General features: G+C 42.6%; 1 protein-coding gene across 1 annotated transcript in view; it reads left to right on the top strand.

The window, feature by feature from the left end:
- The window catches only part of jph3b (junctophilin 3b), a 150750-nt gene extending 127730 nt beyond the window's left edge, over positions 1-23020 (top strand). The window contains exons 4-5 of the mRNA XM_078210240.1: positions 15748-16634; positions 22940-23020. Coding sequence (XP_078066366.1) covers positions 15748-16634; positions 22940-23020 — 968 coding nt within the window. The remainder of the gene's footprint in view (positions 1-15747; positions 16635-22939) is intronic.
- Positions 23021-26715: the final 3695 nt, after the last annotated feature.

Below are 26715 nucleotides of genomic sequence, written 5' to 3'. Positions count from 1 at the left end.
TCTTGAGTGTTTTTTCCAATCATTTGGCCGCCTCATTTTCTTAACTTCTAGGTGACGTCTGCCACAGATTTATATTTTCTTCTTGTATTTCTCCTAACTTACTTTAATGAATTTCATTGTTCTACATATTGCTGTAAACTCTCAAAACTATTGGACTGCTCTTTGAAATATATTTGAACGTATTAGTTCTCAAAAAATATTATTTTATTCAGTATGATATGTGCGCTCTACCCAGTCCGCTGATATTTCACTCTGAGCCATTTTCTTGGAAGCTTTTTGTCGGTGATTGTCTTCCATTCTCAGGGGGAGGACCAGGAGAGAAGTCCCATGTCTACCTCAGCCAGCATGGGAATCAAACCCATGCTGTTGGCATTATTTGGAACCACATACTAGCCATCTAGACAACTGAGCTAAATAGCCCTAATATTCTTCTTCTATGAACTAATATTTCTGAGTTGCTTCCCGCTTCAAATTCCTCCCATTGCCTCCAGTTTCTTCCTTGTATCTCAGTTTATCATGAGAAGAAACACCTCCAACAACCCTTTTTGCCAAAGTCGGAAGTCCCATTTTAACTATGCAACTATGCCTGGGAAAATAATCTGATTGCTGCAGGATTCTTCACGAATGCATTAAATTGAACTCCAAAGTTTGGATATTCCCGCTAACACTGATGGAACTTAATCTGATTAAACATTTGTTAATTATTGTTCTTTTAAGCTTAAGATATTTGACAATGTTTAAATCTCTGTTAGTTGTAGTGTCATCGCTGGATCTTGAAAGGACATAAGCCACGTTTTGTTGAGCTCAGTACAACTTTTTCCTTCATGTATATTAGCAATAATTTGATTTTACTAAAATTAGCTTGAGAACTAATAAATCTGCAAGCCAATAATAGTTCTTGATAGTCAGTGATACACAACCAATCAGAACAAAAAACTCAAAGGACCATTTGTTTCCCTGCTATCTATTGTTCTCTCAAATTATAACACATGGAGCTAAAATGACATAACCTCCAAGAAAAAAATCTGACAATTTGTTTTCTTGGTTAACATTTCTTGGTTTACAAAGGCACAGTACTGTAATATAAGTCACATTGTTTCATCACCATATGGAGGGCTCTTGCAACAAAAATTTACTCACGAGCTGGAATTCTCTGGTCATTCACACCAGCGGGATTCTCTGGTCCTGCTGCAGTGAATGGAGATTTGGCTGAGTGGCATGGCATGAATGGCCAGAATTCCGGTCATGGTCTCTCTTCCTCCCCAACCAAATAAAAGTTTGTCAGAAATATGACCACAGGTAACTAATATTCTTTAGGGAAATTTCCAGACACAGTGGCAGTATCCGGAAATTTAGGGGGAGGCATTCCTACTTGGATTATCACTAGACTATTAATCCAGAAACTCAGCTAATGTTCTGGGGACCCCGGGTTCAAATTCTGCCACGGCAGATGGAGGAATTTGAATTCAATAAAGAATATCTGGAATTAAGAATCTAATGATGGCCATGAAATCATTGTCAATTGTCAGAAAAACCCATCTGGTTCATTAACGTCTTTTAGGGAAAGAAATCTGCCGTCCTTGCCCGGTCTGGCTGACATGAGATTCCAGACCCACAGCAATATGGTTGATACTCAACTGCCCTCAGGCAACTAGGGATGGGCAATAAATGCTGGCCAGCCAGCGACGCCCATGTCTCATGAATGAATTTTTAAAAGTCCAATGCTGATTGCCGCTTCTTAGAAGATGTGGGCCAATATTTTACCCACATTAGACATATACTTCAAACAGTTAGACTCCAGTGAACTTACTGCGCATATTTTGTTAATTTGTGAAAAGATGGACTTGAAGTTGTAGCTTCTTTTTTGAGAGCTGTTATGATCCCAGCTGATGTTAATACTGGACATATCAGATTCCAGATTGAAACTTGGCTTAATAGATCCTAACTTTTTTTTAGAAGCCATGGTGGTCAGTTACTGAACACATTCATAAAAGTTTTCCAGTGTACTTTTAACACAAGAAATAAAATGTTTATTAAACAAGACAAATCAACTGTATGACACTCGACAAAAAGTTTGGACAGACTTCAATACAAACGCCGGAAAAAAATTCAAACTCACACTATTCCTTTTATCCTGGTATTGCTCTTACAGACACAAAACCCAATTGAAGATTTACCACCATCTCATTATCAAGGCTTCTTGCTTGGGCTGCTCCAGTTGCAAACGATTTTTCTTCTGGTGGATTTCTGAGCATTCGCTAGACATTTTACTCCCCAGCTGGTATTTCTCCCTGAGACACACAAAAACCACAATCTAAACCCATTAATACTTCAACTTCAGAGAAAACACTATGGGTGGGATTTTCTGCGCACCCCCACAGTGTGCTTCATGGTTGCAGAGATGGCCCACCATTGGCCGTCAAGCTCCCACTACTGTCAATGGGGTTTCCCTTTCTATGCGCCCCCAGCCGCCAGGAGACCTGAGGTGAGGTATTGTTGTTTGTGGGACTGGGAAGTCCCCATCGGCAAGAACAGCCAGAAAATTCCAGTCGTGAGTTCTTTAAACTCTGTTTCCCAGCTGCCTTCATTCTCTGGTATAGATATACTGACTGTTGTGTGTGTGTGTGTGTGTGTGTGTGTGTGTGTGTGTGTGTGCATGTGCGCGTATGTGTCCCTGGACCCCGTCACTCGGCAACAACACTGTTTTTTTCACTTTACATTTTTTTCCGAAATTCACCATTCTACTAACCCCTTTGTAACCCATCTATTCACTTCAAGGGTTATAAAATCTCATCAAAAATACATAGACTAGATAAAATCCCTACAGTGCAGAAGGAGGCATTTCGGCCCATCGAGCCTGCACTGACAACAATCCCTCCCAGACCCTATCCCTATAACCCCATTTATTTATCCTGCTGGTTCCCCTGACACTAATGGTCAATTTATCATGGCCAATCCACCTAACCCGCATATCATTGGACTGTGGGAGGAAACTGGAGCACCCAGAGGAAAGCCACGCAGACATGGGGAGAATGTGCAGACTCCACACAGACAGTTACCCAAGGCCGGAATTGAATCCGGGTCCCTGGCGCTGTGAGGAAGCAATGCTAACCATTGTGCCACAGTGCCGCCCTAACCACTTTGCCACCGTGCCGCCCCATACCAACATGTATTCAAAAAGGGTCTCCAGTCTTCCCAGCACACAAAAAACTGTAAATTATACTAGAACCATGTTCCACCTTTTTAAACACGCAAATATAAATTAAACTTAAAGTTATACTTTGTTTCAAACACTGGCCTAAATTCTAAATTGTTCACGATCCTCTCCCTTAACCAAAGTTAAATTCCTTTCAGCAAATATTGAGACATTTTTTCAGGCACTGTAAAATTCTCAAGAGAAAATTGATCTTTAACTGCTTCATGAAACAAGATTACTATACTTCATTCTACAGTGTCCCTGAAGCACACTGTAGTTCCATGTAATCCGAGAAAAAACATTGCAATTAGTTTCTGAAATTTTTAGCTAAGGATAATAAGATATTGAAATGACGCTTTGGCTTAGTAATCAGCATGTTCATCTTTCTCTCCACTGTTTGAATAGAGGTTTGAGAATAAACTGCGGCTGTTCCTGCTGAACCTATGTGGAGAGAGAAATCCCACGCACATTCGTACAGAACTGTCCCCCATGCAAATCAAGGCCAACTTCATAACATAAATCATTTACTGAACTTCAATAAGAATAATACAAATATTGACATTTTTTTGTGCTAATCTTCCGAAGCTTCCTGGGATTTCTAATCAAAAAATGGGACATTGGTATCAGACATTAGTTGTATTCTTCTAACTTTAGCTAATATAAAGGTAGCACAGAATCTTCAGCTGCATAAACCTTTTTTTTAAAGAACATATTAATCAGATTGGTTCTGATTTTTGTGTTCTGCTGTCCCACGGGGTTTAATTCTTTATTTATTGTCATGTGCAGATTCTGGCCCTCTCATGTTTGATGTCAACGTGTGGATTAAATTGCTGAGTAGATTGAAACATTGGTAGTTGCTTACAAGTTGCCAATCATGAAATCCCAGTCATGGGATGCTGAAATCTGAAACAAAAACAGAAAACTGCTGGAAAATCTCAGCAGGTCTGACAGCATCTGTGGGAATAGAATAGAGCCAACGTTTTGAGTCTAGACGACCCTTTGTCAGAGCTCACTGAAATCCCAGTCAGCAGGTTTCATTCTGGTCATCATTCTGTGTGTTGGTTATAAGGTGCGAGTTTGGGGATTCATTGCCAAAACTCAGCGGAAATATTTTTTCCAAGTAAATTTCCCATTTTGAGTATTTGAGTGCAATCACAATATAATTTGCGTAATTCACTGGGAGCTAGACAAAATTCTTGCATAAATTTACACGGTGCGTCTTGAATTCTAGGATAGAGGGGTAATCACTGTTTTCCCCTAATTTTCATTTTTGTGGCAGGTTTGTGAAAAGGACAAAGTTAAGAAACATATATGAGCATTTCATCCTGACTTCTTTCAAAAATGTAGTGTGCTAAATCCATGTTTTATTACATGCCGACTTTGCAATGACCAATACAGATAAGATGCAAACATCATAAATAAAGTGGTTTAGTGAACTTCTGTTTAATCAAAACAGTTATCTACTGAAGTGATGTACAAGTGTTCTTTTATAATAGTTAGAATTGGAGCTTGGTCAAATAGTTTATCCATTTGAAAACTCGAAATCTTGGCAGAAAATTTAGGAATTGTGGAGGGAGTAGAAAGATGTGGAATTGATGCCAAAACTAGTTCCTGGAGGTCAGGTGGGGACTACTTGCAAGTGTTGAGTTATTTTTTCTCATTATTTTGCCTTTTTAGCTCCTGTGGAAAATACATTGCTCATCATGAGGATGCCACGTATACATCAAATATATAGTTGTGTGGGGCAATTTATGGGGCTGGCACCCCAATGCCAAATTGATATCAACTCATACCAACCCATGCCCCATCCAGCCTCCATCCTTTGCTCTTACACCCTGCATGCCAACTCACCCTGTATCCACCATGGGCAGACCTCAGGAACTGTGCTGAGATTAAATAAAATAATGTTCTAACTATTTAGTGCAGACTTTATTTTCATAAAAAGTACTCATTCATAAAAAACATTTACTACATTTAGGGCAAGATTTTCCCAGAAATCAGCAAAAGCCAATGGCAGGTGGGAAATATGGTGTTGAACCTGCATTGGCAGCTTTTCCTGCCATACAGTTTGGCACTCGGTGCCAAAAACTTCCATCCACCTATTCCAAAGTATATTGCTGGTGAGGCAGCCTCTGATTTGCACATCATCTCAGTGCTGTAATCAACAGGGAACCACATTTAATGGCCACCCCAGCACAAATCAGCCACACTTCGTAGGTCACCAGGAAGTGATGGCCCCCGTGTCTTCGGACTTGGAGAGACTCCTGAATATAATAGAGGCCTGACATGATGTCCTCTACCCGCAAAGGAAGAAAAGCAGCCAACAAGGTTACAAACACAACATGGGAGGTGGTGGCAGTGGTAGTTAGCACTAATGCCCTGCAGAAGAGGAGAGGAAGTGCAGAAAGAGGACGAATGACCTCCTCTATTCTGCCGGGGTAAGTCACTCTTCTCGCCACTCTCAACTCACACGCTCACACACCCGCCACACATCCACAGGAAACTCACTCACTGCCAGCCCGATGGACACCACCACCCGCTCTCCCGCACACATCTTCACCTCCCCTGCGAGTCATGTCCTCATCACCTCACTGGCCCCACTCGCCATCCACACGTGTCAGGCATCCTTACCATCTGCCCTGGCACACGTCCTGTTTACTCTGTCTTCACTGTTTCCATGCAGGAGAAGCTGGCACACAATAGGAGGGAGAGATCCCAGACAGACAGAGCGATGCCAGAACTCAAGGTCCTCAAGGATTTTGAGGACAGAACCATCCAGCCGGCCGGGGTGGACGTCGACCGTTCCTGTGCTGATGGTGAGGTCAGTGGCAATAAACCAAGTGAGGATCCAGCACTGTGTCATCCATCAGACTACAATGCTGTGGGTGATGTCTCCTGTTTCACAAATAATATGCACGAATAACCTCTCCTTTCTTTCGCAGACACGTCTGGGAAGCAGCCCAAGGCGTCCATCAGCCACGTCCTTGACTCTAGCCCCGAGAGCAACTCAGGAGGAATTCACAGACTCTGACACTGAAGAAGTGTCACAGCGCTCACCCACACCCTCCAGCAGCACAGAGACACACGCATTGGTCGGATCTAATTTTAGGGTACTCTCAGGGTCACAATCTGGTCAGTATGTCACACTGTCTGATCCCGCTTGGTGCCGGCACTCGCAGGATTGCTGTAGCCCAGGAACCTGCTGGGTCCCAGTTAGATGATGAGCCTCTGGACTCAGTCATGCCTCAGCTGCTGAAGCTCCAAAGGCAAACTCGGGAAAATCACGAAGGGTTTCTGGTACATTCCTCAGATTGAAAGGTTGCATGGAGGAGTCTGTGTGCCTTATGTCTGGAGATGATTAAGCCCACACTCCAATGTAACACTCCAACGGCGGGCAGCATGGAGACCTTTGTGCAAGATCTTTGTCCTGCACTGCTGCAGGACATGCACTGCACGGTGCAGGCCTTGCTGCGATCCATCAGTGCCAATGCCAGAGGATAGCGGGGCTTCTTGAGCTCACTCCAGCTGCCCCTCTATTGAAGGAGCGCCACAGGAAGGAAAATCAGCTGGTACACACCCTGGGGCTATCTACCCTGGAGACTCCAGCAGTGTCCCACACACCCGAATTGCCTCTTCCTGTGACCGCTTCAGCTCCAGGCCCGCTGGCTGAGGAGGGTGGCACTGCCACACAGCAGGATCCCAAAAGCAGGCCAGGACCCCCAAGGTCTCAGCTCTCCAGAGGACGTCCGTGAAGATCATCACAGACAACAGAGGCGAGGCAGGCTGCAGACCGTTTCCACCTCTGCTGTGGATGTTGGAGATGCACCAAGATGTAGCAACAGAGTTAGAAAGGTTAAGAAGCGGAGTTAGAAAGGTTAAGAAGCACTTGTACATAACATTTACCTCTGTAAATAAACTCTCACTAATTGCACCCTTTCAATGGCTCCTTGTTCTGATGAGCTGCGTTCCTGTAGTCCTGATCTGAAAACGTGATCCCTGCACAAGATGAATGCTCAGTCCAGGGCTTCCTCCATGTGCTTTGTGCAATGTTACCAGCACATTGGTGACGTCCTTTCACAGTGATGGAACATATCAGTCATGCCTGATTCTTGTAAGGAATGAGAATGTCTCCCATAATGTACAGGGCTAGCATCACTCATTCCAATCATTGTCCATGTGTTCTCTCTGCACCATCCTATATGTCCCAGTCACCAGTGAGACTGACCCTCAAGGGAACAGCTCACGAACGATGACCTTAGATCAGGGGAGGTGAAACTTTCACTGCTGCATCACCAAATCATTGAGAGCGAGTGAGCTGTCATCAGCCTGACGGGAGTCAGCCATTCCCAGAAGCTCTGTGGGGATCTGTGCACCGTTCCCACTGCAGGCCATCATCATCCTCCTGGAATGTAGGGACTATGGGTAACAACTGTGCCCCCGTGGCAGGAGCCTTATGACAGAGAGTGTGCACTGCTATTGGTCAGATGGGAGAGTAATGCTTACAGAAGCCATGTGAAGATAATGGGATGTCCTCACTGGATCTCCCATCACTCTCCATGAATCTAGCAGCAATGAATGTGTCCCGAACTCGTCTGCCTCATCTGGACATTGCCGTGGCTTTGTGACCTACATCCTCTCCCTTGAGGACCTGTTCAGCCTTGTCCCCTATGGTGTTATCCTCATCGGAGGAAACTCCTCCATCTCTTCCTCAGGCAGCTTCTCTCCCTGTTGCAGTGCCAGGTTGTACAGGGCACAGCAAGTGGCCATGATGCGTGATACCCTCTGTGAATTGTATTGCGGGTCTCCACCAGACTGGCCCAAGTACCAGGACCTCAACTTCAGCATCCTTGTGGTCTGCTCCACTAAAGTGCGAGTGGTAGCATGAGCCTCATTGTACCTTGTCTCAGCTACACTCTGTGGCCTCCGCACAGGCATCATCAGCCACCTCCTCAGTGGTAGCCCTTGTCCTGAGGAACCAACTCTGCAGCATCTGTGGACCCTGAACCACATCAGGGATCTGAGAGTGGCTCCGAATGTAGGAGCAGTGCAAACTGACTGGGAATTGAGCGCACACCAGGAGGATATGTCTGGTGTGGTCACAGAGCAGCTGAACATTCAACAAGTGGAAGCCTTGGGGTTCACATAGTTCACTGTTTGATATCCGGGAGATCTGAGTGCCACATGAGTGCAGTCAATGGCACCCTGAGCCTGTGGAAAACCAGAGATTTGTGCAAAGCCCATCGCTCTTGCATCCTGGCTTGTCTGATCCCAGTTGAAATGGACGAAGTGAAGCCCTGGTGAAGATTGTATCTGTCACCCCCGGATACACTTGTGTGTAGAGGCTTGTAAAATCTCACACAGGTCACTCGTGGAACCCTGGAAGGAAGCACTGGTGGAAAAATTGAGTGCCACAGTAACTTTTAGAGTCATTGGCAGTGAATGCCCTCCAAGTCCATGGGGCACCAAATCCTGCAAAAGGTGGTAGATGTAACCAACCCGTTCCCTGGACGACACTGGTTTTCAGACAACTGCAGGTATGGTAAGCGGTGTCTGTACACTCTGGGTCTAGCGAGGCGCCTCCAATCGACAGCTCTCTGCGATTCCTCCTGTGTGTGTGGAGCAGGTACTAGCACCTCTACATCTTCACGGTTCCGCTACTGCCTTCAGCGAGCCAGGCACCTCCATTGACATCTTCTTGTCCCCTGTCTATGAGTGAGAAGAATGACTGAGAGTTCACCAGGGCTCACGTTTTGTAAGTTCTCCTCACTGCAGTACCAAAGAGAGAGACTTGATGATGCGCTTCTGTCTCCTAAGGACCAGCCTTTGCCCATTCATCATCTGAAGCTGCCTCTCAAAGTCCACATTGATGTCAGTCCTTCATTCACATGCTGGTTGGGTAAGAGCCCACACCATCCTTAACCCACACCACATGACTGAGTGGCCACAGCTTTGGCCTCTACTGCATCCTGAGCTCTCATCTCAGGTGCAGGCATTGCCCCAAGTTTCACTCCAAGGCCTTGTGCTGAACCTGGTCTATATGGGGGGGTGGGGGGGTGGAGGGGAGGGGGGTGGACAGCATTGCTACTTGTCAATACACACTTCAGCTGACAGCCAAAGATTAGGAGCACTTTCCTCTGGCAGTGTGTCATTGTCAACAATCCAGGTGAATGGATTTGCTTTCCCAGTCGGCCAATGGTGCAGTCAGCACCATGGCAGTCAGCTGTTTTTTGAACACGTGCTCCGAATGTTAACTGCTGAGCAGCAATCAGTGGTGCTCAGACACACAAGTGGTGCTCGAGTGAAAATAATTGCATGTTAGATTTCAGGCATGTCAATTGAGTTACAGCTGAATGATCTCAGCTGCAGCAGGGTAATGATCAATGATGTCTTGCCATGATACCTGGCCGTGTCAATATCCCACCTTCAGAAGCCCCCCCCATCAGCCCTCACCCCCAGATCTGAGTCCGTGGAGACTGCCCTGCCATCGACCGCACTACCCCAGGCTTCCCTTCCATCTGTGAGGTCCTTCCAAGAAGCCCATGGCCCAGCACCAAATGGCACTTTTCACACTTGACAGTCTCTCTCTTCCCCCTATCCTCCCACCCCGGTCTGCCCCGAAGAAACACTCCACAGTCTCCCCAAGTCAACACCACCGCCCCCCCCCCCCCCCACCCAGTCTCCCCTGAGTCAATACCCCATCCCCACCTTCTCCCCTGAGTTGACCCTCAGTCTCCCCCAAGTTGACCCTCAATCTCCCCCGAGTCAACACCATCCTGGTCTCTCAGTACACTTTAATACGTGGAGCCGATCCGTGAGCATTGGGATGATTTCTGAGCTCCCCTCACCAGGTGTGAGTCATGATTTGTGCTGTTCTGAAATCATGCCGCCTTGAATGGATTTTTTTATGGAGGATTAGGATTCTGGTATGGGCCTAATAATGAGATACAAGTGTATTATTCTGAGGTTCCTGACATTGAACGGTGGGAAACACAGCCCACACCCTGACAGGGGGAAGGGATGATCACAGCAAGTTTTCACCCTGATGTAGACACGTGTTGCTGTTCTCATGATATTTTCCCCTCCTGTCGCTGAACCCACCTGACATTAACGGAAGCAGAAAATCCCGGCCTCACATTTTTTCTACTACTATGTAATTCCCCCCCTCACCTCCTGTAACCCCACGCATATGCCATGGCTAATCCACCGAATCTACACATCTTTGGACACGATGGGGCAATTTAGCGTGGGCAATCCACCTAACCTGCACACCTTCGGACTGTGGGAGGAAACGGAGCACCCGGAGGAAACCCACGTAGACATGGAAAGATGCACAAACTCCACACAGAAAGTCACCCAAGGCTGGAATCGAACCCAGGTCCTTGGCGCTGTGAGGCAGCAGTGCTAACCACTGTGCCACCGTGCCGCCCCACTGTGAACTGACAGGCAACTTACTATGTTAATGATAGCTTGTGAAATTCATGCATGGGATACTTCTCCTTTCAATGTCCAATCCAATGGTTTCTTTCCCGTTTTGCATGGGTTGACCATATTGTCACTCAAAGGTACTATCTTGCACTGTCACAGCTTTCCTGCCGGTGTAAAGCTCAACACTAGAACAATATCTTGGTTCATATTTATGTATATTTGCCAATTAGGAAATAGTCTTTGAAATTCAATAACTCTTCTAAGTAGAAGCTTTTTTTTATAAAGAGAACAAACAGAGGGTACCTTCATTAAATATCAGATTTAATAGGCTCTAGATATCAGAGTTCACATCTTCATAAGTTCATAAGATATAGGAGCAGAATTAGGCCATTCGACCCATCGAGTCCACTCTGCCATTCGATCATGGCTGATACGCTCCTCATCTTCCAGCCTTTATTCACAGATGAGACAGGGATATTTAAATCAGAAACCTGAACAGAGTTTCTTTCATTGTGGCAGAGCCACATTCTTGGAAGGTTAAATCTGCACAATTCTCAAGGCAACTATAATTAATGCCTTTGCAGCTTGCTGGCCCCAGTGTGTGCTTTTGCTGTAACTACAGTAAATATAATAGATGGAGCAGGAGTTTCCCCAAGTATTGGCAACAGTACCGCTGAAGAATGAACCTTGTGGTGAGCACTGTGGGGAAAAGCAACCCCACCTGTCTTTTAATTAGTACTACTGCATACTAAATGTACAAGAGAAAAAAGTGAAACATGATACCCTGAGAAAATGGTGGTTTGGAATAAAAAATTTATTCTGTGAATAAAATGGCTGGATGAAGTAACATTGCAAATAGAAAACAGCTCACAAAAAAAACTTCTCAAAGTTCATACTTTTCTCAGGAATTTTATTTTGATGCACATCCTCCAAGGATAGGGGTCGCAGACATCAAGTGCTTATTGATTACACAAAATGAGGAAGGGCAAGAATATTTTAAGCTACTGAACTGGGTAGTCAAATGGTAGGTGAAATTCAACATTGCTAAACTACTTCACATTGGCCAAGAAAGCAAAATATGAGAGATTTGGAATGGGGATGGAATAGCTTTTGACCCACTTTCAATAGCTGAACAATGTTGTAAGACAGTTAAAATGACAAAAATGACGCTGAGGTATAAATTTAGCACTGATGTGGAGATGCCGGCGTTGGACTGGGATGGGCACAGTAAGAAGTCTCACAACATCAGGTTAAAGTCCAACAAAGTGACTCAACTGATGAAGAGGCAGCGCTCCGAAAGCTCATGATTCCAAATAAACCTGTTGGATTTTAACCTGGTGTTGTGAGATATATTTAGCACAATTGAGAACTGCCATGGTTAACAAAATGGCAAAGAATTATAGACTATTATTTTTCCAGGTGTGGTGGGGATGGATGTTTCAATGAATTGGGCCCTCCATCCCCAGTAAGAGTTCAGAGGAAGCCACAGGGGTTGCCGGAGGTGGGCAATGTGAAAGGCTCACCTCAGTGATCTGGGACTTCATTCCATCCATTAAAAAAAAACAGTAAAACAAAAATCAGTCTATCAGAACAATGGCTGCCTGGTCTGCTGTGGGGAGGCAGTCACCTCCAGGCAGCTGCAGTGTCCTTACCATCTACGGGGTCTTGAAAGTCAACCAAAAGATTCCAGCCAGCCACTGACAATAGGTCTAAATTGACCATTAAGCAGCTTTACCCACCACTTGCCTGTGGGCAGTCCGGCCATACCTCACCCTGCCGCTGACAAAATGGCTCAGGGGCAAAATTAAGCCAGAGGACTGGCAGGCAAGCTGGTGGTGTAATATCCGCATTTGGCTGCTTCAATTCCCACCCCTGGTGGGGGCTAAAAATCATGCCAATTGTCATAAACTCCCATGGGTTTATCTCCATGGCAGATAATGTTGTGTGGATTTTCTTACACACACAGAGTAAAAATGCAGTTCAAGTCCACATAACTAAAGGAATGCGGCAGGAACAAAATGATATCAATATCAAAATATGATTTGAAATCGTCATTTAGTACTTTACATAATTTTCTTGGAAAGAAGAATTAAAAATATTATTCTGCTGTAAATATAGAAATCATAGAAATCATGGAAACCTTACAGTACAGAAAGAGGCCATTCGGTCCATCGAGTCTGCACCAACCACAATCCCACCCAGGCCCTACCCCCATATCCCTACATCTTTTACCCACTAATCCCTCTAATCTACGCATCCCAGGACACTAAGGGGCAATTTTAGCATGGCCAATCAACCTAGCTGGCATAATTTTAATTCAAAATAATTCAAAAGCTGGGGGAAGGTGGTGTATTGTTATCCTGATAAGAAAGCCATGGGAACATTTAATCAAATCACAGAAACATAGAAACTAGAAGCAGGAGGAGGCCATTCAGCCCTTCGAGCCTGCTCCGCCATTCATCTTGATCATGGCTGATCATTGAGTTCAATATCCTGATTCCCTTTTTTTTATTCATTCGTGGGACATTGGCGTCGCTGGCTGGTCAGCATTTATTGCTCATCCTTAGTTGCCCTTGGAAGGCAGTTGAGAGTCAACCACATTGCTGTAGCTCTGGAGTTACGTGTAGGCCAGATCAGGTAAAGACGGCAGATTTCCTTCCCTAAAGGAGATTAGTAAACCAGATGGGTTTTTCTGACAACCAACAATGGTTTCATGGTCATCAGTAGATATATATCGCTTGATCCCTTTATGTAATACTGATGTGGGGGCGAATGCTCCATATTAAATATAATCATACATATACTTCCCTGTTCTTCAGTGGCCAAGAGCTGTCCTTAGTTAGATTGTTAAAGAGCTGAAAGAACTGAGAACCCTGTTCCACCTAGTCTTTACAGAATTTGCCATTGGGATATTAAATCGGACGTCGGGCTGACAATTACATATTAAAAGGGGAAAAGGCTGATGTCCTCGGCACTCGGAATTCACCACAAATGGCTGACAGCTTGCTATACAATATTCAGGCCCCTGCGGTACACCTCACAGAAAACCTACCCTATGTTTTGATTTAGTCTGGAGAAAGATACTGCAATATTAATGACGTTTCATTTCAAGAGGGCAATATTTCCAGTTCATGCAGTGTTTTCACAAAAATGACTCACAGCCCTGCCACATCCAGTCGTGAATGGTGGTGGATAATTAAACAACTAACTGGAGGAAGAGATTCCACAAATATTCCCGTCCTAAATGACCAGGCATCGAGTACATGAGTGCAAAAGACTTATTTAAGCTTTTACAAGCTTAGGCTTAAGCTTTTACAACCATCTTCAGCTAGAAGTGCCTCGTGGTCGATCCATGCTGCTCTTATTCTTAGGGACCCAATATCATAATGCCAGTCTTCAACCAATTTGATTGACTGCATGTGAAGTAAAGAAACTGCTCAGGGCACTGGAAATTACAATGACTATGGGCCCTGGCAGTATTCTGGCAATAGTACTAAAGACATATGCTCCAGAATTAGTTGTGCCCTTAGCCAAGCTGTTTCGGCACAGCTACAATACTGGCATCTACCCTACAATGTGGAAAATTACCAAGGTTGGTCCCATGCACAAAAAGCAGAACAAATCCAACCCATCCAATTATCACCCCATCAGCCTACTCTCAATCATTAGCAAAGTAATGGAAGGTGTTGTTGACAGTGCTATCTAGTAGCACTTTCTCAACAATAAATGCTTATTGATGCTAAGTTTGGGTTCCACTAGGGCTAGTTAGTTCCTGAACTCATTTCAGCCTTGGTTCAAATGGACAAAAGAGCTGAACTCAAGAGGTGAAGTGAGAGTGACTGCTCTTGACATGAAGGTAGCATTTGACAGTGGCATCAAGGAGCCCTAGAGAAACTGAAATAAATGGGAATTGGGGGGAAATCTCTCAAAGGAAGATTGTTATGGTTGTTGGAGCTCAATCATCTCAGCTCCAGGATATCCTTGCAGTAACTCCTCAGGCTAGTGTCCTAGGCCCAACCATCTTCAGCTGCTCCATCAATGAACTTCCTTCCATCATAAGGTCAGAAGTGGGGATGTTCGCTGATGCACAATGTTCAGCACCATTTGAGACTCCTCTGATACTGAAGCAGTTAGTGGCCGTATGCAGCAAAACCAGGACAACATTTAGGCTTGGGCTGATAAGTGGCAAGTAATATTCATGTCACACAAGTGCCAGGCAATGACCATCTCCTAGGAGAGAGAATCCAAACACCTCCCCTTGACACTCAGTGGCATTACCTTCACTAAATCCCCCACAATCAACATCCTGGGACTTACTGTTGACCAGAAGCTGAACTGGACCAGTCAGATATTTACTGTGACTAGAAAAGCAGGTCAGAGACTGAGAATTCTTCAAAGAGTAACCCATCTCCTGATTCTCCAAAGCCTGTCTACTGTCTACAAGGCACAAGTCAGGAGTGTAATGGAATACTCTCCACTTGCCTGGATGAGTGCAGCTCCAAAAACAGAAGTTTTACATCATCCAGGACAAAGCAGCTTACTTGATTGGCACCCCATCCACCACTTTAAACATCCACTGCCTCCACCACCAATGCACAGTAGCAGCAGTGTCTACCATCTGCCAGATGCACTGCAGCAACTCACCAAAACTCTTTCAACTGCACCTTCCAATCTCATGATCACCACCTAGAAGGACAAGGGCAGTAGATGCACGGGAGCACCACCAGCAGCGAGTTCCTGTCCTAGCCACATACCATCTTGAATTTGAATTGTATTGCAGTTCTTCACTGTTGCTGGGCCAAAATACTGGAAGTCCTTCCTGAACAGCACTGTTGGTGTAACTACACCACATGGACTGCAGCAGTTCATGAAGGCGGCTCACGATCATCACCTTGTCGGGGCCAATGAGGAATGGACAATAGATATTGGGCTAGCCAGCAATGTCCACATCCAAGAAAAGAATAGATTAAAAAAAAGGTTTTCCCATTCATAACCAGTTGAGTAACGTACTGTGCCCCATTCTAATTTAAATAAATATTCAATGATATGGATTTTAGCAAGAGGGGTAGGAGTGTGCATATTGAAGATTTATTGGAAGTTTAATGCTGTAATTGTTTTCCCATCAGGAATTGAGTATCAAAGGCCGAAACACCAGAACTCAACTGAGAATGAGATAGACAGAATTTCCTCAGAAAGTCCACCTCCTGAAGAGAGTCCAGAGCTCTACCGGAAGGGAACAACACCCCCAGATCTTACGCCAGAACATAGCCCTGTGCCAAGCCGTTCATCCAGCTCACCATCAACCTCACCACCAAAGTACAGAAAAAAGAATTCAAGGCTTGTGAGACAAGTCAACGTAGAACATGACAAAGGGCAAGACATTCAGGTGCTGTTGGAAGGTGGAAGGGATGAATACCCAAGACCTACTAACTGGAATGATAAGCAGCGATTGGGCAATCGAAGGGGAGGAAGCAAAGGAGGCAGCCACTCAAATACACCATCAATAGCTGAGGAGATCAGGGAAAGAGGGAATGAATGCAAATACAAACACAGATCCACTGACAGAAAAGGGACAGAGTCACCAACTTTTTCATGGACTTCCTATCGGTTGCATAATCATGATTCAGGTAGCCAGCTGCATGAACAGGACGAAGAAAAACTTAGTAATTATGAAATGGAAATGAAGCCCCTACAACGCATGGAGTCCTATGTACAAGATACATTTTCAGAAAAACACTACAGTAATCTCAGCTCCAAAAACATGATGGAAGATTACCACCCAGACTTTCTCAGCTATGGAGTTCAGAGGTTAAAATCCACAACACAAAATAAAGAGAACTTCAGACCTATGTCCCCCTCTGAGCCCAATGTACAAAGGCTGGAGACCCTGAGAATGAATGTAAAGCTGGAGCCTCGACCATCAAGGCATGATATTATTATGTCACCAAATTCAAAGACAGTAACTATACCACAGTGTGAAGAGCAAGTGATGGTTCAATATAAATCTAATTCAGTAAGTAGTTTGCAAAACCTTACCTTTGTTAAATAGGAGCAATTAATTTCAACTTTGGTCAAAGCAAATTCAAGTTTGGGAAAATAAGTAATATTTACTCATATTAGATTTGAGGTTAAAGTCAAACCTGTACTCATTCTGAAGCTATCTGAGTACAAGAGTAATTTCTGTATGTCAATAACTAGCAACAGGGTCTCATAATATGTTACTGAGGCTCTGACTCTCAAGGTTAATTTCCTATGTTGTGTCAGTCTCATTGTCTATTCTATTTCCAGCATTGCCATCCCACACTTCCATAAACACAAGAATGATAAGTTCAAGCTGTGAATTTTATTTGTGGTTCATAGTTATCAAAGAGAAACTTCAAAACGCTCTGGCACAATTATTCTTTGATTCCAGCCGACTGATTTTATGGGAAATAATATCCTACAAGTTAGTTTAATGTGATAGAAGGGATGAGTCTAACCAACCTTCATGTTTAAATTGCTATGCTCACTGAGATTTTGGGGTTGGATTTTCAAGTTAGTAGAATGTGTGGTGTGACCTTTAGTTGGGAGCATTGGCCAGGAAAAAGGAGCACCCACTCTAAATGGGTGGGAGGGGGTTCTTGCTCAAGTGTTAAGCAGATTCCAGGGGCAGAATATTCCCTGCGGACTTTCAAACCCTGCCAACATACTGCAATATAGGTCAGAGGCTGCACTGTGAGAAATGGTCACTCAATGTGATTATCCCCAGATAAAAGCAAAATACTGCGGATGCTGGAATCTGAAACAAAAACAGAAAATGCTGGAAAATCTCAGCAGGTCTGATAGCATCTGTGGGGAGAGAATAGAGCCAACGTTTCAAGTCTAGATGACTCCACAAATGCTGTCAGACCAATCTTCTTGGCAAAATCCTAACAACCAGTCACTAAAGTAGGAACACGGACTTGAACAGGGGACCTCCTGATCTGCACTTAAATGCTCTACAACTGAGCTATACCCCCTCAGCCAGATGCTGTCAGACCTGCTGAGATTTTCCAGCATTTTCTGTGATTATCCCCAAGGCAGCCAATTATTTGCCAGATCATTGTCCAATTAAGGATGGTGGGTGGACTCTAAAAGTTGAAAGTCCAATCAAGGGCCTTCCAGCCTGAAAGAAGCAGCAGGTCGCAATGTAAGGTAGGTAAGAGAGAGGGTGTTTCAAAATGGAGGCATTCACTCTCCAACTTCATTAAAGTTTAAACTAAAGAAAAATACTCTTGCAGTCAGGCCACCTCTTCAGGTTGGGATGGGGAGGCCCCCTACAGGGCCTGAAGCTGCTGCAGCATCCAAGCAAGAAGGGAGGGCCTCTCAGCCTGCCTGGGGCACTCTTCCTCCCTTTTCCCCCCAGCTGCCACCAGGGGGCCATCTCCAGGTGCCCAAACTGGTCCAATCGCCTGTAGGAACTTGGAAGACAACTGGAAAATCCAAGTTGGCTTCCTTTCATTGGCTTCACTGGTCCTAAGCGAACCATGTCAACGACCTGCCATCCCCTCCATCCTTCCTCCACAAAACTTAGCCCAGGGACAGGATGGAACCAGAGAATTGGGCTATTTTTAACTCCCACCCGACTCTGATCCAGGCCCCACTGGGGCCTAAAGCATTAGCATAATTTGACAAAGCTCTTTCACTTGCTCTTTCATTGCCCTTTCCACCTGGCAGTAATCCTTTAATTGCCAACGTGGCTGTCAGTTAGACATTGATTTCACTTTGTATAATTGAGGTGAAATCATTCTAAAATTATATAAGAAACCAACTATCTGCAAAAAAATTCCAGTTGAGATCTTTTTGAAAAAATGATTTCTTTGACTTATCTCTGACATAAAGAACACAATAAAATTGCTGGAAATTGGTCCACTGAATAAATGTACAGATAGATATCCAATTACTTAGCAGTTAGAGTTAAACATGTTGTGCTTTTCATTAATTTACTAGCAATCTGTGAAATCAGAAAGGAACAGAAAATACTGTTTGTTTTTAAAAGATCACACCCACTGACAAATATATGGTAATAGTGGTGAAATTTTTAATTTACAAATGAAAATTGTGGAGCACAAAAAAATGTAATGATAGCCATTAAATAATTAATTTATCTCATGGAAAAATGGATTAGGTCATTCAGCCCCCTTGAAGCTGTTTAACAATTCCATTGGATTATGGTCAATCTGTACCTTGCCTTCATTTACCTGCCTATGATTCATCTACCTGATACACTTGCTGAGCAAATATCTATTGATTTATCAGATATTTCAGCAGGTGTAATCAAATAACCAGTGTAAGTCCTGTAGCTCAGTTGGCCATATTCCATATTTACTCGTTCAGCTGTGAGTGGATCTGACATATCAAAGTTGGATCATACATGTTGCATAAAAGTCAATACAAGAAAGTTATATTTCAATATTATGTCAATTATACTGTGAAAGCAGGGAGTGTGTTAAAATGTCCCATGCCTTTAATATGGAAGTTACTTTTACTTGCTACAGAAAATCTGATTCTGCCTCCTTCAAAATCCATCAGTGGAGGTCTAATTTTGTGTTGATATAACCCTGGGAAGCACATATCTGATAGAATCAGAGAACTATTTAACACTGAAAGAGGCCACTTGGCCTGTCAGCAAAGGGTTTGTTCAATTTAGTCTCACACCCCATCTTTTTCCACTTAACTCTGTAAATTAGCCTTCTTCAAACACATTTTGGATGTTAATATGGAATCTGTTTCCACCAACATTTCAGGCAGAACATTCCAGCTCTTAACACTTGCTGCATGAAGAAATTTCTCCTCATTTCTTCTCTAGCTTTTTCACTAATTATTTTAAATCTATGATGTCTGGTTACCAACTCACTTGAGAGCAGATCTCCACTCCATCTGACGAAGGAGTAGCGCTCCGAAAGCTAATGGTATTTGCTACCAAATAAACCTGTTGGACTTTAACCTGGTGTTGTTAAAACTCTTACTGTATCAACCCACTTGCCAGAGGAAACAATTTCTCTCCGTTTACTTAATGAAAATCCCTTGTAATCCACCTAAGGTCTCCCCTTAACCTTTTCTGCTCTAAGGAGAACAATCCCGGCTTCTCCAATCTGTCCAAACAATTCAACTCCCTTATCCATGGTATTCCTCCTCTTCACCTTCTCCAAGGCATTGATATCCTTTCTTAGATGTGGTGTTCAGAATTGCACACACTACTCCAGTTGAGGCTGAACTAGTCATTTGTAAAAGTTTGGCATGACTTTCTTGACTTTGTAGTTAATGCCCCTATTTACAAACTCAAATACCCACATGCTGTCATCACTGCCTTATGAACTTGCCTTGCCACTTTGTGAATTTATACTCATAGCTCCCTCTGTTCTTGTAACCTGCTCAAAACAGCATCATTTATATTATACTGCCTCTACATGTTGTTTCTCTCAAAGTGTATCATTTCACACTTATTCCCATTAAATTACATCTACCATGTGTCCAGTCTGTCTATATCCTCCTGAATTCTGCTACTACCTGCTCATTATGTCCTATATCAAGAACTTTGGTTTTCATGCAAAAGCCTTAAAATTCTACTCCTTCTACCCAAGTCCAAATAATTTATACCTATAACAAGATTATTTGGGGTTGGCGTATATCCCATATATTTTGTTATGTTTTCAGCAGCAAGACAGTGTTTCATTACAGTAAAGAAGTACATCTTCTTTCTGCTGGAGTGTTGGAGTAGATTGCATGACCATGGGATTCTGATTCAGATGAGCAGGCAGTTAGAACATTCATTGGAGCTGAAGGGATTGTGATGCCAGTTATAGATTCAATAGAATAAAAAACTGGGAGAGATGCAAACTGGGCTTCAATTCACCGCCATCCACTTTTACACTATCATCGTCAAATAATTCTCTTTGTATCTAACCAATACATTAGGTGAATGATATTTATAATTTATATAAAAGGAACAGTTAAATACAGCTCTTCTATTATGCTACTACCTTTATAGTGCAGAGACGAGATAAACTAAGTGAAGCAGATGTGAAATATGATGTTACTTTTGCAGGAAAAAATATTTTAAAGAGATATTTGAGATGTTCTTAGCTCGCTACTTTAGGAATGGGCCAAAAGATTTCCTTTCTTCACAAATTTACTATTTATTGTCAGGTTTAGCCTTTATTAATAGCAACACCACTTTATTCATATTAATATCTCTGAATATCACATGGAGCCATTAAACATCTGATAGGCGTCTAAAGAATAAGGTGTAATTTCTTATTGATATTTCAGTTCAATATATTACCCTAGCTATTTCTTCAACCTTTCATTAGCTCATTTTAAGGAGCACAACTACTTCAGTACCTAAGATCTGCTGAGCCATTAAGTACTGCCATCGCATTAGCTTTCTCAGTAGTTACCTAGCAACAGCTTACACTTTCAATAAAAGCTCCCCGTATTTAAGTAGATGTACCTGAAATGAGCTGAATAACCTGCAGCTCAACAAGATTATTTTGTATAGGCAACAGCTAACATACATTTTTTGTCATAAAATTGGAAGTTGTAGCTTTTAAATATATAATTTGTCCAAACGGATACAGTTCTTTTGACAGAGAAAACATCCTTTTCATTGTACAGTCAAAGGCTAACTGAAGTGGTCTGATTAATCCAGGCTCAGGTTCAATACTTCGCATTAGCCGCTTAATCTAAGTTCCTGCAGGACACAATAAATTATTTTTGGATTGTGGCAGCTTGCCTGTATAAGGCAAATAGCTTTTAACCTCTTTATAACTGGCCTGTTGTTAAATAATACCATTGCCTTATCCTCACTAGGAATTAATTTTCAGTATAGAACGGAAGGGGTGAACAGGAAGAGAACACAGTTTGTCAGGTCATACCTTAAGTCCCACACCGTCCAAAGAATATTAACAAAAGTATTTGCAATCACACTGGTTGTAAAATAATGTTTGCCTCCCTCAACAAAAACTGAACTAAAGCATTGCAACATAATATTCGTCAGCCAGTCCAAAAATTGATATGCATTAAATATTTGCTACAATTGTTGATGGTTTATTCAGATATTGATTACCTCTTGTGGTGTCATGTAAATAATCAGGTAGAAGAGCAATTAAACATTCTTTCCCTTTGATTTGCTTTTTTTTCTTTTTAAATGCTATCTATTCCATGAACCATTTCCAAGCCGCTAGGTTTTGCAGATGATTTGTGCCCAGGTTTCTGTGTGTACCTTCATGAACCAGCCACTAAATGGTAAATAAAGGCGGCGTAGTTAAATTTTTACCAGTTCTTCCCCTGCTGCTTTAGGAATCACAGAGGAAAGTTCTTTTTCTGTGCCATAGTGCCATGGTACACCTGGGAAGCCCAAATAGTTTTAATGGAAAACGGCTTTAAAATGTTTAATAATGATTTAATCCCAAAAGATGTATTTGAGAAACAGCATCTGTGCAGAGTTTGAACTGTACAAATGACCGGGCAGGAGTTACCAGTTGGAGCTGCAGAATAGCTAATGAATCTGAAATCACACAAGGAGTGATGGTGCCCCATTCCCAAATCTCAACTTTCAAAATTGTTAACGATTGCAAACTGAAACAACAAATTGCAAATGCAGAATTTTGAATAATAATCAGTGTTGTAACATCAGATTCTGGAATGTTCTCTTGAGAGAATTGCAATATGATAAAGGGCCTCCATCTTTCAGTAAAACTTTGAGAGACATTTGTTTTTTTTAATGACATGTGACATTATTAATCGCAGATCAGTATTAATTATTGCATACGCGCTGATGAAATCATTGGGCCAAACTTCTGGTTTTTCACTTTCCAAAATAAGGTTTCCAAGATATTTTATATGCTGGGTAAGGACGTTATAGTTATAATTATTAATGACCCATAAACAAGGACATCAGGACCAAAAGGTCAGACTTTGAAACATGTGATTTCATTAATATATGGTCAATAAGAGAGAAAAAACAGAATTTATTTATTTTGCATTAGGAGTAATTTCAGCTCAGTCTTTTTACTTGTTTTCGTTTGAATACCATGACTGTTACTAACAGAAACTTAACATCAAATGTATATGTGCAGATTAATTCTAATTCTTTGTAAGTGTTTACTTCATTCAGGGCTAACAGTGGTGAGTACGAATCACTAAGAAGTTTCTGCTATTAAAAAATGAGAAGTGAAAAGTTTGGGTAGATTTTCTTCTTAAATGAGAAAAACAATGATGTCAAACATGCTTATATGTAATATTGTTGGGGTTCACGTAATTTCCATGTCTCATATGTTTATTTCTTTTCTCTTTTAGGGCTCCAATCCTATTCTGGTTGCTATGGTGATTTTGCTAAACATCAGTGTCGCCATTTTGTTTATTCACTTTTTTATTTGAATGCCTATTTGTCAATTTAAATAAGAGAAAACATGAAATTGCATAAAAGAAAACTGATGTACTTCAATCTGAAAAAAGTCAGCTTTTACTGAGAACATGGTCAACTTCTTCACATTTTGCCTTTCCTAGATAACAATACTGGAATTTAGTCAAAATTAATGGCATTAATAAAATAGCTCTGTGGCATGACAGAATGGTGAAATATGCTTCCCCATTACTTCAATGATTTAACATGCAATGTTTGAAGAGAAGAACTATAGACAAACCAGGAGGAAGGTAACATTACCTTAGTACTAACATCAAGAAACTTAAGACAATGAAATGTCCATTTGGTTATCAATGAGGATTTATTCTGAATGTACTTGAGACACTATAGTTTACAGTATAATTTTTTTTGTTGGTCTACTCAAGTGAATTTTCAAAACTATCATAATATTCTCTTATTTATTGTTGTGGAAACATTCATAGTATTTTGATTAAAATGAGCTGAATAAGAAAACAAATATGCCACAGAAATCAACTCATTAGGTTCACTCACAAACCTACACAATCATTTCATAATTTTAATCAGTTTTTTTTTACATCCTTTTGAAGACTGCAGTAGTTTAAAAGGTGATAGAGGCTATTTAACATTTTGCATAACAATAGCACTTCTGCATCAAAACGCAATCAGAATCTATAAATGACTGTTTAGTTCTTTCAGAGATTGTGAATTGAGAGATGTTCCTGACTCCATATGGACCATTTCTGTAATTCTACTTAATGATAATTAATATTTTAATGAAAATAATTTTCCAGGCATGAAAATGTGTACGTCTTGAAAATCACATAAAGATTTCAAGGCTTAAGGAGTCCATGCTGAGTCCATGGGGAGGATTTCCAGCCCTGATGGGGGAGGGTATGGAGGTGGGCATGTGTAGAGATTTGCACTGCTGGCTGGCATTCCAGTTCCCTGGCTCCATCTGGCACCTGGGCCATTTTCCTGGAGGGGTGGGGTGGTGGGGTGGTCGTGGTGGCAGAGGGTGACGATAAGGTGGCAGGTAGCCTGGTATGACCTATTGTCAGAGGCTGACTGGCATTGTCCAGTTGGGCTCCAGGTTCCCAGGAGCATTGGGAAACAATGTGTCTGTCTAGAAGCAACCTCCTGGTGGAAGCCTGCAGACCAGTGCTCCACACAGGTTTAGGAACCCTCCTTGCCTGGCTGCCTTCAGCTAAAGCCGCTGACCACTCTATGGACGGAAAGCTCCCTCAGAAATGGAGGGGCAGCTGCTGAGGGCACTTTTCATTTTAAATTTACAAGTGTTGGAGAGAGGACACCTCTATCTTGAGTGCCCACTCCCTCACTCGCCTGCCACGGCATCCTGTTGTTGGTTCAAAGCTGGATGGCCTCCCGTTGATGTTCCAGTTTTGAAAGCCCACCTGTTCTACTTAACTGGATGGTGAGCCTCCACCCTGGCTACTAATTGGCCAGTTCAGGGAAAATCACTGATGGAGTGACTGTTTTCCCACGCAGTATGTGTTCCTGACCCCGCCCCCCCCCCCTCCATGTGAGGGTGACTGTGTGGGTCCTGAAGCCCACGGGAAAAATCGCATCCCACAACTTTGTGGCTTTTGCATCTAATTTTTATAAAGTATATTTTGTCAATGGTTTTTCATAGTTCTTCAAAATACAACAATGCAAGACTGCTTCCAAAGTTATAGCTGGCATGAAATGGTGGAATGGTTGTGAATTTACTTTTTAATAATTGTAAATATAAAGCAGACTACAAAATAAATACGATCTGACTTTGCACTCGGGCAGGGATTTGATAGTTAGAACATTTATAGTCTTGGTAGTCCAACAAAAAAACCGAATTGTTATTGATATATGTTTCATTGATCGTATATCAATCATGTTGAAATTGAGATTTCCCTAATTTTAATAAACAATTTTCCCCAAGTTAGGTGTCAACAATTAACAGCTTGTCAGACCATCGCAGGAATTTATAATCATTGTAGTTATGTTCGTATTATCTGGATTCCCATTATTAGTTGAGGCAAAAAAGGTGATCATTGTAATTAATTGCTCACAGAACAATGAGCACTGAAGGTTGTCAGTAATGACTTTATAACTGGGCATCAGAGATAGTGCACCAGATTTTCTTTCTCCATCGAAGCGGGTAATGCAAAATGGGAAATTTCTCGATTCGACAGACCAACCTCAGTTTAAAGGTCCCAATGACGTGATTTCGTGGCAGTGGGGATGGGATAGAGTCGGGCCCCCCAATCCCAGAAGTAGTTCATAGGTGACCACAGGTGTGGGTGAGTGCTGAGGTAGACTGGTTGGAAAGCCAGTTTCTCTTAAATGTTGTCCCAGTTGTTTTAGAAGCGTTGGGCCATCTAGCACTCATTCCTCACATCCCCTCCCTCCCTACCCTCTCCTACAGCCCCTTTCTGCCAAATCATGCCCACCATGCCACCTCATACCCCCATGCTCTCCTCCATGCTACCTCATGCCCTCCTCCACGCTACCTCCCATGCCACCTCCATAGCCAGTCACCCAGTATCCACTATGGGTAGGTCTCAAGAGCCATGCGGTGATGAAAATCATTAATTCCTAACAAGTTAACAAAACTCTCACTCATGCACATTTGATACTGCAAAAACTCCCATTCATGAAACCCATTCAAATATTTTAAATCTCCTCTAGTGTTCAATCTGATATAATGTCAACAAATCCCTTCATTGAAACTGTAGGAACAGATAGTAATATTTCTTAACTTACGTTACTCTAACTTTCAGCCTGTTTTTTTCTTAATTAAAAGACTGTGGAGCTAAAAAAAACTTCAGATCATGACACCGAGCCCTTATCCACCTTTCAAAAATGTTTATGCCGATTGCATCGATTAGTGTTTCCCATAGTGTTGAGAACCTTGGAACAGCCAAATTGGGTCTGTTTGAATTCAGCACTAATTTTAAATGGTTCTGCTCAGTTTGGATTTCTTACCTGTGTGATTCACACTCCAACCACCCTCCCCCCTTATTCCTGCTGGCAAAAGTGGGATCTGTTGGAAATGAGTCAGGACTTTTGCATCCGGGTCCTGTCCGCTGTTCTTAAAGGCCTCGGCAGATTCCATGAAAATCTGGCCCAATGGAACCACCTTTTTAAGAATAACACAACTATTTCATCCCCTCTTACCAGTCCCGCCCCACTACCCCCACCTTGGATAGGCCATCCAGCTCCAGCAATTCTAACACCGGACACTATTTCACGAACTACACATATAATCAGTAACATTCATAATTGATTACAACGAACACATCAGCTGGGAAGATGACCAATAAAAAATAGCTGTCAGAAAGTGATAGAAAGAAGAAAGAACTTGCATTTACGCAGCATTTCTCACATTCCTCTGGATAACCCAAAATGCTTATTCAATCCAATACCTTTGAAAGGTGTTCGCCATTGTAATGTACAAAGACAAAACAGACAGTTTTTATACAGCATCATTCTACAGATAAGACGAATGACCAATCAATATGTTTTGCTTGAGGGGTAAATGGTAGCTGGGACACCAAGAGAATTCCCATGTCCTTTCTTGAAAGGTGCCCACCTAAGCAGACTAATGACTGCTTAACATCATATCCAAAAGGTGGCACCTTCAACAGGACGGTATTTCCTCGGGTTATATGCTAAAGTCCTGCACTAGGGCTTG

Source organism: Mustelus asterias, chromosome 4 (genome assembly GCF_964213995.1).
Source record: "Mustelus asterias chromosome 4, sMusAst1.hap1.1, whole genome shotgun sequence".
Lineage (NCBI taxonomy): Eukaryota > Metazoa > Chordata > Chondrichthyes > Carcharhiniformes > Triakidae > Mustelus > Mustelus asterias.
The sequence above is the reverse complement of the archived record's forward strand: the minus strand, read 5'-3'. Positions and strand labels throughout refer to the sequence as shown.